Source organism: Contarinia nasturtii, unplaced genomic scaffold (assembly GCF_009176525.2).
Source record: "Contarinia nasturtii isolate CC-2019 unplaced genomic scaffold, AAFC_CNas_1.1 Cnas_scaffold_810, whole genome shotgun sequence".
Taxonomy (NCBI): Eukaryota; Metazoa; Arthropoda; class Insecta; order Diptera; family Cecidomyiidae; genus Contarinia; species Contarinia nasturtii.
In genome coordinates, this window is record NW_022198157.1 from 328,837 (window position 1) to 342,923 (window position 14,087).

The 14,087-nt window shown below is 33.2% G+C and overlaps 1 protein-coding gene across 1 annotated transcript; it reads left to right on the forward strand.

The window, feature by feature from the left end:
- Positions 1 to 11,504: 11,504 nt before the first annotated feature.
- On the forward strand, positions 11,505 to 13,190 carry LOC116342086. Its single transcript, XM_031769578.1, has 2 exons — positions 11,505 to 11,727; positions 11,790 to 13,190. The coding sequence occupies exons 1-2, from the start codon at positions 11,615 to 11,617 to the stop codon at positions 12,268 to 12,270; spliced, it is 594 nt and encodes a 197-aa protein (XP_031625438.1). The 5' UTR covers positions 11,505 to 11,614; the 3' UTR covers positions 12,271 to 13,190.
- Positions 13,191 to 14,087: the final 897 nt, after the last annotated feature.

Genomic DNA, 14,087 nt, shown 5'->3' on the forward strand with positions numbered 1-14,087 from the left:
CAGACAGAGAGGTGTTATATTTGCAAAAATGGGAGTTGAAGTGATGCTTTTAGCAAAAATTGCGGATGGCTAGTTTAAGTTACTTTCACAATAAAATATGGAGATAAAAAAAAACTTTAATCATCGTGCGCGAAATGAAATGCATTTTCGTGTTGTCCATATGTTTGCAATAAATTTTGGGCGTTAGTCATCGCAGAAAGCGTTTTTTTTTAACCTTAATTGAATAAATAAAATGAGAAAAAATGGTTTTAAAATTCCCTCTCTATTCGTTATCATATAAATAAATAAATCTTAATTAAATGAACGACAATAAATACATTAAAATTCTTGTTGAAGTTTTGTTTTCGAAACCGAAAAAAATAACAACACTCAACGATACAATCAGATTTCAGTTAACGAGATTCATTTAATACGTGAATTTTATTCATTCATTCTTTGTAAACCGCACATGCTTTTCTTTTCTACTCAAAGTTTTACCAAAAATACATCTCGATTCATTTTTTCGGTTGTCAATTCATTTCGATGCAAAGCATTTCGTGATATGAATATCAAATATGAAGATAAAACAAAGACTCCGATAAAATTATTCCGACCACATTTTGTGGTATGCATATTTTAATGCATCTTCAAAATGGAAGACAATCACTCTGATCCGAAATGCACAAATTCCAACCAAATCACTGTCATCCGCTTCTCATGCGAAAATGCTAAATGCATAACAATTTCTTTTCCCCAACCCGAATGTGACGAGCACAGACCTACGTTTGATGGACTCGCTTGAAATTTGAATTGAAATTGTTTAACAGCGAAATTTCGGTAATGTAATTTAATATTCACTTTATATACAATATTTCATTAAAATACTCAGTACAACAAATAGAATAAAGCCTTATTTGCAGAATGAAATTGGTCGGATTGTTTCAATTACTACGAAAATTGCTTACTAATTGTATTGTAATTACGGCATATCCGTTTGAACGTTCAGAAACGTTTTAACATCAACATTATATAGATATAAACAAACTTTGGTGAAAAATATCTTCTAAAAAATTAATTAAACCATAATTCTTTTGAAATATGAATGAAATTCAATAGTTTCGATCGGAAAAGGTTGAAGAATTCCACGAAATAAAACTTATCTGTTCATCAAATTTCGACGATTTTTGAAAAATCAGGAATCATTTTTATTTCAACTGATCAGAGACTGTGCCTCAAAGCAATATATTTGAAGAGGAGCAGAAGTGCGGAGCTCATATTTATTGCTTTGAAAAACAGTCTCTGCAACTTATTTTCATTGTGAGTCTTGTTTGCTGTTTCTTATGCAATAAGACAATATTTCTATGCATAAATGCTATCATTAAAATTCATTTGTCAGCCAGAAAATTTGACTCAGAATATTTTCTATAGTTCAGTTTATGTGAAGCCAATAGAATGATTTTCAAGTAAAAAATCTGCGCAAGCATTATTTTATCTAAAAGTCTGTGAATCGAGAAAGAAAATGAAGCAAAATATAAATAATTCACAGAATTGAATTGACATCGGGGTTTTCGGAAGCATTTGATTGCACTTGATTGAAAGTTGTTCACAGAATTTATTTATTCCTGCTCATGTTTCAGCTAGATTAAAATCAGTTCAACTTACATGTTGTATGGGTTAGGTTTAAAATGGTTTAAGGCATTTTCATGGAACTTTTTATTATTATATTCTCTTTTTTTGTAACGTGTAATCTGATCCGTAGAGCGTTGGAAAATCGAATTAACTGATCAAAGAAGCATCTCAAGTATTGGTTGATTAACTGATGTGGTACCCTAATTTCAATACGTGGAAAAATGTCTTGAGATTATTCTCCAAAATACCAATCAGAAGCACGTCGGAACGCGTTAAAATAGAGGAATGTGCAAAGGATACGTGACACCCCGTAAATAAGCACCAATTCGAATGCTATCGAAAAAAAACTTTGATTCATTGCAATGATTAGACAGACAGAAGTTTTGTTTTGCTTCATTTTTCGAAATCGTCATTTCATTATTCAGGGCCATCAGGGTTAATGACCAACTTATTGTTCGGATGATGTTGCTGTATGTAAATCGGAAAGTACAGAATTGAATTCAATTTAGCATTCATCCACGATAAATTGAGAAGCCCATTATAATCATTCGGTTGTTCGGTTGTTTCCCACTACCTATTTATACTGTATTTAATAAAATACTAATGATGGCATTCGAATAAGGGCTATTCATTTTCCGCTTCGATACTCGGCTTTAATAATGATTTCGTTTCATTAGCACTTTGGATATCATTGACTCAATGCGAGCGCTCTTTTTTCTTCTTTTTTAGCGAACAAAGAAATCCGTTCGTGAAATTCAAACATCATCTGAAATTATTCAACAACAAATACCCGAGCATTTCTATTTACGTTCGTATCTCATGAAAAACATCATAAATTAAACGCGCGCACACATTGATTCGACGCCATTTGACCGTATCGGGAAAAATCATGAAAAAGTCAATGCAGTCATGGATGTAGTAGATACGAATGTTTGTTTCCGTTTGGTGCGAAGAGGATTTCCTCACGTATCATTTATAGCAATTGCTTCCTTTGTTAGCCGTAGTGTGTGCTCTTTGTCGTTGATTCAATAACCATTATCCCAGAAACATTTCAATTTGTTATAATGAGACGAGCGCACAATCAGCGCTCGATGCAAAGGTAAAATGATGATGAGTACCGACTTTGTCTATCTACCAGATATATGTTTAGTTTGTTTTCTTTTTTCTTGGATGAACGATCAAAAACCATTGATGATATCAATTCTATTGGCATTTATGTATGTGTGAGCACTTTTATTCTTCATGTGATTGCTTCGTTTAAAAATAAAGAGAGACATTTTTCAAAGGCTCAATCAGCATGCTCGTCAATTATTTTATTATGCCAACATCAAACAATTTGCAATTCAAAGTCGAATGATCGTTGCTGACTTTTTTCTAACCAAGACCCATCTTTTTCTATTTCTTAATCCCAACATCAAGTCGTTCCGATTCTTAAAGTTTAAGACTTGACATTCAGCTGAAAATGAAACTTAAAGAAAAAGTTAACGCAATCCGAATTCAATCGATTTCAATGCAAGTAAATAATACTCTGTTCATGTAATATTTTGGATTAAAAAAACTGTTCACTTGAACAATCGTTCAAACTTTTAAGTATAGTTACGTTTAGCGCATCTCCTCGGATCCGAGATGAGAATGTAAATGGTGATATTGTTGCAGCCAGAGCGCGAAAGTAACGATTTTTTTATTCGCAACAAAATGTAATTTTAAAGTCAAGTGTCAATAGAAAAGTTGTGAATTGAAGGCACAAAAGGCATACCTCAAACCATCGTGTATATCACATAAAAGACATCTAAAATGCATTATTGTTAACACCTTCGACAATCCACTGTCATCGACTTTGCCCGATATGCAATCGCATCTACAATTTGTTTTGTTCGTCGACTTTTCCAAACACGCGATTCAACAACATTGCCTCATTCACATTTTCCTGCGACTTGTCGCTCGAATATCTGACAAAAGAATCCGGGATAATGTGAACAATCAATTGACACGTTAACAAGAATGAACGAATGAATACTGCATTTGTGAAAAATCCATGTAGTATACAGAACAACATAGAATCAAACGAAGAACAACCGCCCCAAAATCTTATTAATTCGATACGATGCCATAGAACGTGAGAAACTACATTATTTTCGAAAGTCGAACGCAAATCTCGTCGAGAAAAAAATGAACGAACCGGTTAAAACATGACACGAAACGAAAATAGATCGAAAACAAAAGGTATATCGATAATTTTGCTTCGAAGAAAATGATAATATTGCATTTTTCCATCAACTTAACTGTCTACCAAAAAGCCAAGCGCAGTTTGTGCGTCTGCATATCAAATTGGATTGAATCGAATTTTGGTCGGATGCTTAGTTTCTCACTATCATTTCTGCATATGCAGTAGTGCACGTGGGTATGTCCCTCTCTCTCTCTCTCTCTCTCTCTCTGTGTGTGTGTGTGTGTGTCTGTGAATAGCACTTGAAATTTCGATTTATTTTTTATTATATGCATGTTTGCATGCTCTTTCTCTTGATCTCAAGACTCAATTGAAAATAGATGCTGTCACTCTACGCTAAAACTTCTTTCCTCTTTTATTCTGCTTCCATATTACTCTCTCTCCCTCTTCCTCTCTATATCACTTGTATCTGCTTATGCGATATACATTTCTGATGGTTGTTTTCACTCAAACTTAAGTTTCTCAACTTCGTGCAATGGTTATTGCTGTATTGTTACTTTTGATTCTTGAATACATTATTATGCACGGTGAATAGTTTGGATGTTGCGATGCATCATTGCGATGGATTATTTTTGGGGCGAAAATGAAAATGGCATCGTTGATATATACTTCAAATGTGGTGCAATACAATCGAATTGTCAAAAGTTTTGAAAAGCTGCTTTTCACATTACATGAATAAAAGCATGACACAAATGGAATGATTTTTGTCTCGAAATGTTTGGAAAATTCACTTGACTTTATAGAATTGTAGGAATATTACGATTGGTTTTGAACTTTACCAATTCACAAATGATGATTCAATACTTGTTTCCTGCAGAGACACCGTCCCACGCATACATTTGTTATCGCGTTGACTTGATGATATCAACGGTATAGTCTGTGTTATAAGACAGTCGCATCATTAATGTTACTGAATTATCTAAATACACAAAATTCATTTCGACAACAAATTTTCAAAATCTTTGACCTCTGGCTGAATGCACAAAAAGATAATTTACATTTGGTAAATGTTATTGCTTTGTGCAAGCGCTTAATTGATGCATTAATTGAAACTGATTTTTTGTGATATTTGCCGTGATCCAATATTGTAATATACTGTCGTTTCTGATAAAATGTTACATCAACGAAAGTATTTCGGCCAGTCATAGTTCAGCAGCAGCATTCATGAAAAAAAGTTTGAATGAAAGTCTCAAACATTCCGCCCTTAGATTCCGCTCCTCGATTTAATTCGATGATGAAGTGTATGTGAAGTAAAAACGGTTGACAATGACAACAATAAAAAAGCGCATCGCACGAGATGTGCGAACGACACAAACACATTCAACGACCATTTAAACGTCATAAAAGTTGATTACAATCACAATTCACAATGTCAGCGCAAAGATTGCTTCGCTCATAACGATATTGCGTCAAACAATAAAACGCACAAAATGAAGATGTTTATGCAAGAAAAACTTTTGCCGCACAGGCCAATCTCAATGAGAACGAGAAATAAATTAAACAGTATCCTTTTCATTTCATTGTACAATTGATTGGCCAAATTGTTTTCTTGCCCCCCATTTTTCTATTCTTTTCGCTGCGATAAAAAAAAAACATTTTATGGGTTTTCTTTTGACTTTTCGAGCAAAGTTTTTTTTCTTTGCTTAAGCTTATCGCTGTTTTCATTGTTGAGTGTGTTTGAAATGTAGAAAAGAATTATTTGGTCTATTAGGATTATCTCCCTGTCTAGGAACCGGCACAAGATAAATACCATCAATATTTTCAGTTTTCCACCAAACAAACTTTCAAAGTCCAGCCAGTTTTATCTGTTGCACGGATATATATGTGTGTATATAGTCGAGCGTTTTCCGAACTACATCCGTTGAGTGTGAGGCAGAGATAAGGAATTTTGGCACCAATTACACCTGTGTCAAAAAACTAATTTAAAATTATGGCTACACTTTGAACAAAAAAAAATTGCAATTTTCATAGTTTAGTTTTCTTTTTAATTTAATTTTATTCTTACGAAAAATTTATTCTTTCAATTCTGTTACACAAAGATGTGAAATAGGCTGGTCAAGGGTTTCGTATGAAAACTTTTTTTATACACTTATCAGAGCCATTATACGCGTTCAAACAATAAGCTTTATGTGAAAAGATGGTGTTTTTCCATCACATCATAATTTAGCCTCATTGTTTTTTCTGTATTATACCAAATAAATTCCAACGACTTTTGGGTACAACAAGGAGGAAATAATCTTTTCCTCTTTTGTCCGATAATATCACATTTACATCTTGATTTCATTAATTAATGCTATTAACAAAATAATGAAAAAAGTCACAATGGCAGCAAAGAAAAGTTGATAATTGGAAGTAAGAGTTGACAATTTGGAACCCAAAGGAAACTTACTGTTGAAATGAATGTCACAGATGACACTGGGAATACTGCTAAGGAAACAATCAACTTTGTCGTTTCATGAAGTAATAAATACGATTTTGGTTTCATAACACTCGTTCGTTCGTTTGCAGGCAATAGGAATAAAAATTTTGTTAGTTCATTCGTAGGAATTGAAAAAAAAAATCCTACGAACGAAAAAAAATGTTAATTTCTATTGCCTACGAACGAACGAATGAATGTTCGTAGCCAACAGTAGGCTAATTATAGTGTTAAATTACTTATTCACAAGTATTTTTACTCATAATAAAATTCCAAGGCCTGATGCTAATTACACGCCTAGATAAAGCGGTTCTCTCAATGATTTTTCGATTTTTTCGAAACTCGACTGGATAAGAGTAATGAAAAAACCGTCGAGTAAAATTCAATTTAATATTCAGTGTTTTAAAATCTGAAAAAGTTTTTTTTTTTCAATCATTCAGTCACATAATATTTTATAGTCAATAAAACTTTTTTTGTCTAAACTTGTTATTGTATGTGACACTTTGATATCAACATCACACACATCTGGATGCAAAAAAATACAATTTGGATGTAGATGAAAGTAGTTTCGATGCCAGACATCATCATTTGACAATATAAAACAATAGTTTTGTTCATCGTGGCAAGCCAATGCCCTTTACACTGGCTGATGTATAGAACTTTTTCAACTGGATTTTCTATGTCATGAACAATATTTGAATCTATTTTAAAATAGTTTGACTTCCGTGTTGCAGGTGTTGACCATTGACTTGGGTCCATTCTAAAGATGGGTGTTGACATATGTTGATAAACTTGTTGATGAAATTGCGCCATGAAAAAACTTATTTGATTTTATTTCATGGATTTGAGGGCTTCATCGAGGATCTGGTCTCATCTCTGGCTATCTGCATACACCATAAAATTGTCCAAAAACTAATTTGCATTATTGTGCATATAAATTGGTTGTTAACGTGTTGCTTCGTCAACATCATAAAAGAGAATCGTTTTTAGATTGAGAAATAAATGATTGCATACTTTTACTCTTTTGGTCAGCTGACCGACTAACTTTTGTGCCCCAAACTTTTTCCTATAGATTTATGCTATTTGCCAACAACACTTTTGGTTCTCAACTTTTTTGTGCGTTGTTTATTGTACGGTGATTTCGAAAAAAAAGTAGTTGCATTAGTTTGGATGCGAAAAGAAAGAAACAAATCTCTCGATTTCTGATCACATTAAAAAAGTTTTGGTGTTTTGTCAGCGCAGCGGACTTGTTTTCGCCAATAGCATTTCAATGAAACACCCTTAAATATTTTGTATGCGAAAAACTAATTTTGTCACCATTCATATATGATTTTTACCATGGTTCCAGTTTAAAAAAAAACTCACAACAAAGCTGACAAAAGTTTTTTTTAAAGAATTACTTACGGTCGTTGAGCCGATGGCAATTTGCTCATGGATGAAAAAACACACATGATTGAATGTGCAAGCGGAGCAAAGTTTCTGTGCGTATATTATGCGCATGTAATTATTTGTAAAGCCACGTAAAATCGTCACCTTCCCTATTCAATTCTTTAAATTATAAAAAATGAGACAAATTTTCCAAATTTCTCACTTTCATCTGTTTTTATCTTATTTATTCAGTCTCGAGAAATTAAAGCTATTCATTTTGTATGGTAAATGGCTAAACTATTAAGTCTAGTTTGGAAATTCTTTATGTGAACTTAAGCACAGTATGTGGCTGTAGCCGAATGGTGAGTAAAAATTCCGGTCAATGTTGATATACTTCAATTCGTTGGCTTTGAAACTCAAACTTCAATTTCAGTAATTTAGAAAATATTGTGGGTTTTGCCAACGTTTTAAATTAGAATGTTTTAATTAATATTTGGAGTTTTTGAAAAGTTTTCATTCACCAAGTCAGTTATTTCAACTCAATCAAAACGATTGACTCCAAAAGTATTATCATTAAAATTGTTATTTGAATTTTGATAACACACCAATAACGTTGGCATATATTTATATTTTCGAACGATAATAACAAAACTGGCGACACAAACTATTGCAGAATATTGAACAGCCATCCAAAAATATGACATGGAATTTATATATGAGCTCGATATCGGTTGATCAATAATTTATATCAACTTATATCTTATCTGCAGAAAGCCGTTCGAATTGACCTAACATCTACTAATCTGATACGATCAAATGGTGATTTTAAGGTGGATTTTGAATTTGACTTTATGACAATATATATATGAAAAACGTGCACAAGATGATGTGCAACGCAGAAGAGAAGAAGGTACATTGATCTTTGCGAATTATCTTAAACTAAAATGAGAAACGCAAACATGACAGAATTGTATCATTAGCTTGCAACTATTTTCCATACATACAAACATTTACCGTATGGTTGTTATTTGGTGAATGTTGAACAATAAAGTTTCTGTTTCGGTGATGGTTAATCGTAAAATTTTCTTGTTTCCGACATTTTACGGTTTGATATAGCCTTAAATACAGAAAGAGAATACTCTACTCCATGGAAGAGATGTGGAGACACACACACACACATAGTTAAGATGTGGAAGCAAGCACAAGCACATTTCCGGATCAGGCAAAACAGAGTAAAGCAAGCGATAAAGTTCTCTCAACAAATACATATAGCTGCAATATGAGCCAACGTCCAAAATATGTTCCAATAAGTATTTTCGTTTCTATTATCGCTTAGCATGTTGTAATGCATTCGAAGTGTTGTTTTAACATGGTTTCGGATGTTACCAAAATGCAACTGCGAATACTATGTGTGTGTGTGTGCTTGTGTGCTGTTCGACAACATTATAGGCAATGGCAAAGGCAACAACATCCCATTCGAATGTAACTTTTTGGTAGTTGTGTGTGTGTGTGTGTTGTGTCGTCCGTTCTTCTTTTGGTTGCTTCATTTCTCGCACCCGTACCGAAAATTGTGCGATAAATATTCATTTCCAATACGATGCACCGAACCGATTGCATGAACTTCTACATGAACACAGTCATGACATATGTATTTATGGTGCATCACTTGTTTGCATTGTGTTTGTCGATCGGAGAGAAGGAGCCAGGGAATGGCGTTTACGGTTTCTGTATCTGTTCACAGTCGAACACTATATGTCCGTTTTGGTTGTTGAGAGCAAAGCTTTGTAAGCAAGAGTTGATTCTCTTGGGTTTGATTACAAGTAGTAAGCGCGTTGGTGGATGAAATTGTATGAACCACACACTCTCTCTCTCTTTCTCTCTCGGAATGAAAACATTTTGGACTTTCTTTACAAAATTATTTTTGTTGGCATTCTCTTTTTGGCGAAGAGCTCTATAATAACAGATTGGTCCGTTGTGTTGTCGGTGTAATTTTTGAATGTATCGATCTTTACTTTTTACCATTGAGTCCAGCAATTTCGATGCTTTCAATGTTGCAATTATATGACAGAGCAAAATGAAAAAAAAAAGTAAAACGAAAATGATGGTGGAAAATGTATCAACCGAACTAGTGGTTCAATGCAAAAAGTAAGGAAATTCAGTTTATTGAATGTATATTATGCATTGGAAGCGCATGAGAATGAAACGAACAGGGTTTTATCGATTTTTACAATTGAACATTGTGTAATAAGCATGTAATGCGATGCCCATGAAAGTCCTGGCAAGTGGATCTTGTTCCAAACTGGCGCAACAGAAGTTGTTGTTAATATTGTGGCCAAGTCGTATTGGCACAAATGTGCCAGTTCTCACGGTGAAATGTTGAAAATTATCATCGTAATGCGTAACCAACATGTGAGAACATGAAGATAAGTCAGACAAAAATGTAATCGAACAAAGGCATAAATTTGCTAACAAGCTCCGAATTAGTGAAGCATTCAGAAATATTTGTTATAGAAACATACCGATTGAATCGAACCGATCGATTTGAATCGAACCGATGGCATACTTTTGTTGAGAAAATAAAACCATTTCTACCGTACTATAACATACTGCATTTGCAAGCAAATATTTAAATTTCGAATTCCGTCGACCAATCCTTTGATTTCGGTTGCATTTCCATCACATTTTCTTTTCCGTCTATTCGATTTAGATTTGTTATTTTCCGGCAAAAGAAATGATTTGCATTTCTCCATTCAGTTTCCTTTCATCAGATTATTTAAATTTTTTTGCTTAACATTGTATCATTTTCAAGCCGCTGTTGAACATCTCATATTTGAAATCGACGCAAATCGTTTCACATCAACTTTGTTAGAGTAGATAAAGATACCATCTTTGAACGAACTCTTTCGTATTGTTTTCGTCCTGTGGACATGACATTGTCTCCTTTCCAATATCTACAAGAGAGAGAAATTTCATTTCTCCGTGTCCGTGTTCACTTTGCATAAATGAATAAAATTAAATCGAGTTGAGAATATTAACAAGGAATTGCTCCAGATACGGTGTGCGAGTGCAGCATTTCAAAGTGGATTATTATGGAGGAAAAACTAGTTTTAAAAGTTCCTTTTATACTCCAACACGGAAGATATAACAGAGAAAATATGTTATTGCAATATTATCACAATGTCCATCGCATACATAATAACCGTATATTAATTTTGAGGAAAATCTTATCAATAAACGGGTCAATCATTTTATTCACTTTTTACGCTCACATTTTTTCCATACCTTTTTGATAAAAAAATAATAAATAATCACTGATACTAATCATATTAACTAGTGATTGTCAAATTAAGAGATCTATTCATAGTAGATGTATTGTTATTGCATGTTGATAATTCATACAAAAAATTCGATGTCAATCCCAAATTGACAGAAGAAAAATCTCATATAAATGCTCTATTTCATATTTAATGCGAATACATGAAAACGAAGCATTCGAACGAAGAGACTTTTATGGCGGTTTTTTTTTCAAATAATTCAATGAACTCCATTTTGGCTATATAAAATGAGTGGACCAATATCAATATGGACCAATTGCTGAATTGTGAATGTATCATTAGTGCTACGTTGCAGGATAAAATGATAGACTAGAATTGACCCAAAACTTTAATAATAAAATTATTTTTATTTCTTTATTATTGATGTACACATGGAGCACAAAAATAAACACATTTAATTCATATTATTTTCGTTTGAACCATTTTTTTTTCAATAACTTAATAAATTTGAATTTGAAAATTGTCCCTATCGGAAGACCGTTGCTCAGCTGTCATCATTTTCAAGCTTTGCTAATGTCATTTTTGTTGCTGTTCAGAACGATTGTCATTTCGAGTTGGTAAACATAAGCATTAGCAGCAGTTTCAATAATTGAGTTATAGATTTGATTAAATTTGTTACTTTACAATAAAAAAGTTGTACAAAAGAAAAAAATAGTGCGCAAAATGAGAGAATCTGCGGACGTAAAGCCCGAAATACGCTACGACAATTACAATCACTGGGTTGAGTTCGACAAAAAATATTCTCGAACACGATGTAAAATGGATGGTTGTAAAAAGTAAGAAAACCAATTGGCGGTAACAATATGTGGTATTAATTAAATGTTTGTGTTTATTGCAGGTCCACTCATGCCTTTTGTACCAAATGTGAAATTCATCTGTGCTCCTCAGTAAATTATAATTGTTTTCGGTCTTTTCACACACTCAAGAAAGAAGAAAAAGTGAATGTCAAGAAGACAGTGAAGCAGCCAAAACAAATGAGATTGAAAAATACTGGTGCGAAACCAGTTGACAACACCAAAAGAAGTTCGCATCGTCGAAAATCCATCAACAATCGAAGTGGTAGCAGAATAGTCACCAGCCCAAACACACCGCGATTCAAAACCAATATCGACAACTTGACTCACAAAAATCCATCAAACAAAGCGCATCGGAAACAAGACCCGTGTCAAGAATTCGGCTATTTGAGTGAACCATCAGATGAAGAGGATGCCGAAACGCCGAAGATTCGTTTTGTGAATTTTACAAGCATTCATAATGACACAGCGATTAAGAGTGAAATAGAATGTCCTGAAATTGAGTTCATTGATATGGATAACTAATTTTTTTTTTTGAATTTCAATCGAATTTCATTTTTTCGAGACATTTGTGAATTTATCGAGAGTAAAAGTAAAACGATCTTATAGATAGGAAACATTAGGCTTAAATTTATCAAATATCAATCACTTGATTATATGACTTGATTGTTTTTCTTCTTCGGAATGTATTTTATTATTTTCATTGAACATTTTATGGCAGTCTGTTGTGATGACAAATGTAACCATCATATTATTATATACTCAATCAAGCGCAAATTCTCACCATATCCGTCAGGAAAACAGTAAATCAAGTACATAATACATAACTTTATTCAATTTTCGATTCTTGACTCAAATATCTTTAAATAATAAAATTTCAGAGACGTTCATATTATTATTGAAAATGATATTTTTCATTTACTCAACGTAGTCGTTTACAATATGTTTTCTCTGTAAAAAGAGATAATATTTATTTTCTCGGTCAAGAATGGAAAAAGTGTTTTAACTACCGCAACAATTCTTGAGTTTAATTTACATATTTTATATGAATTATTTGGGCTGCTTTTGATTCCGTTAACACATTAAATGGGTCCCACAGTCATCGCCTCGTATGTGTTTGACTTTATTTCAGTCATGTCAATATTACCTTTCTCAAGCCAATGTCAGTTTGAATCAGTTCATGCGCTCGCAAATAGAATAATCATGTAAGTGACATTGAACGTAACATAATCTGTTAGACAATCGAATCAACCCAACACACACACAAAAAGCAGTAGTACTAGAATTGTTCGATTGAATTGGTATATTGCAAATTTACCAATAGTTGTTAAAATATCCATTGGTATTTTCATACAATCGTCACTACAACAGCATAGTTGACACTTGTTTTGGCGCGATGGACCAAATGTCAACTGCGCTGCTAAATTTGCAATATACCAATACATTTGAACAATTATACTACTACTGTTTTGTGAGTGCACCGAATGAGATGTTGGTTATATTCAAATGTAAAACTGAAATGGAAAAAAAAAATTCAATCGATCATCGACCAAATAATTTTTTTGTTGGAAAAATTGAAGTTATATAATGGAAATGCATTTTCAAAAAATAACCAAAGATGTCGAAATTTAAAACAAAAAACACTACAAAACGTCTACCAATTATAGAGTATAATATATTCAAGAAGCTATGTTTGTTTTTCGCTGAAAACCCCTAAAGCAAATTCAAGAAATATTCTATAGAATGACTCTCGGAATATATTGCAATTCGAAAAATGGCTGAAGCACATGTGTACATGTGGATGTTTGCAGCCACTTTATCAAATCATTGTTTGGTCTTATTTGGTTAAATCACTTTAAGAGCCAGAGCCAGAGCCGTAGAAATAAAGTGGATTTTTGTTGTGGAAAAAATATTGTGTATGCATGATCCACTAACGTTGATTTGCATATAGTATTTGTTTAGTCGAGCTGTGCATTTCGCCACACACACAGCACAAAACATGTGTACTTGAAATTGGTTTTCTTTGTTCAGTTCCTTGTTGTCTGTTGATCGAAGGATGTGCAATGCAAAGACGTATAAGAATTGAAAGAGTGTAGTTGCATACGAAATCAGCGTACAACACTACAGCTATGCACAATGCAATGTACTCAATGTGTGGTTGATAGTTGAATTGTTAGTTGTCTGATTGTGCTTTGTTTTTGCGTCATCTCCGTTGCGTGTATATGTGTGTGTGTGCAAGCAAGGCGAGTGAATAAATGTGAGCGAGCGACAATGTGAAATCACGTTCCATCGGAAACGACAACATACAATATTAAATGTCATTGAAATGAACATGATAATTG

Bases quoted from the DNA above. Each gene is read 5' to 3' on its own strand.
- LOC116342086 (XM_031769578.1), top strand. From the start codon at position 11,615: ATGAGAGAATCTGCGGACGTAAAGCCCGAAATACGCTACGACAATTAC. The intron at 11,728-11,789 runs GTAAGAAAACCA...TGTTTATTGCAG, and splicing joins AAAATGGATGGTTGTAAAAA to GTCCACTCATGCCTTTTGTA.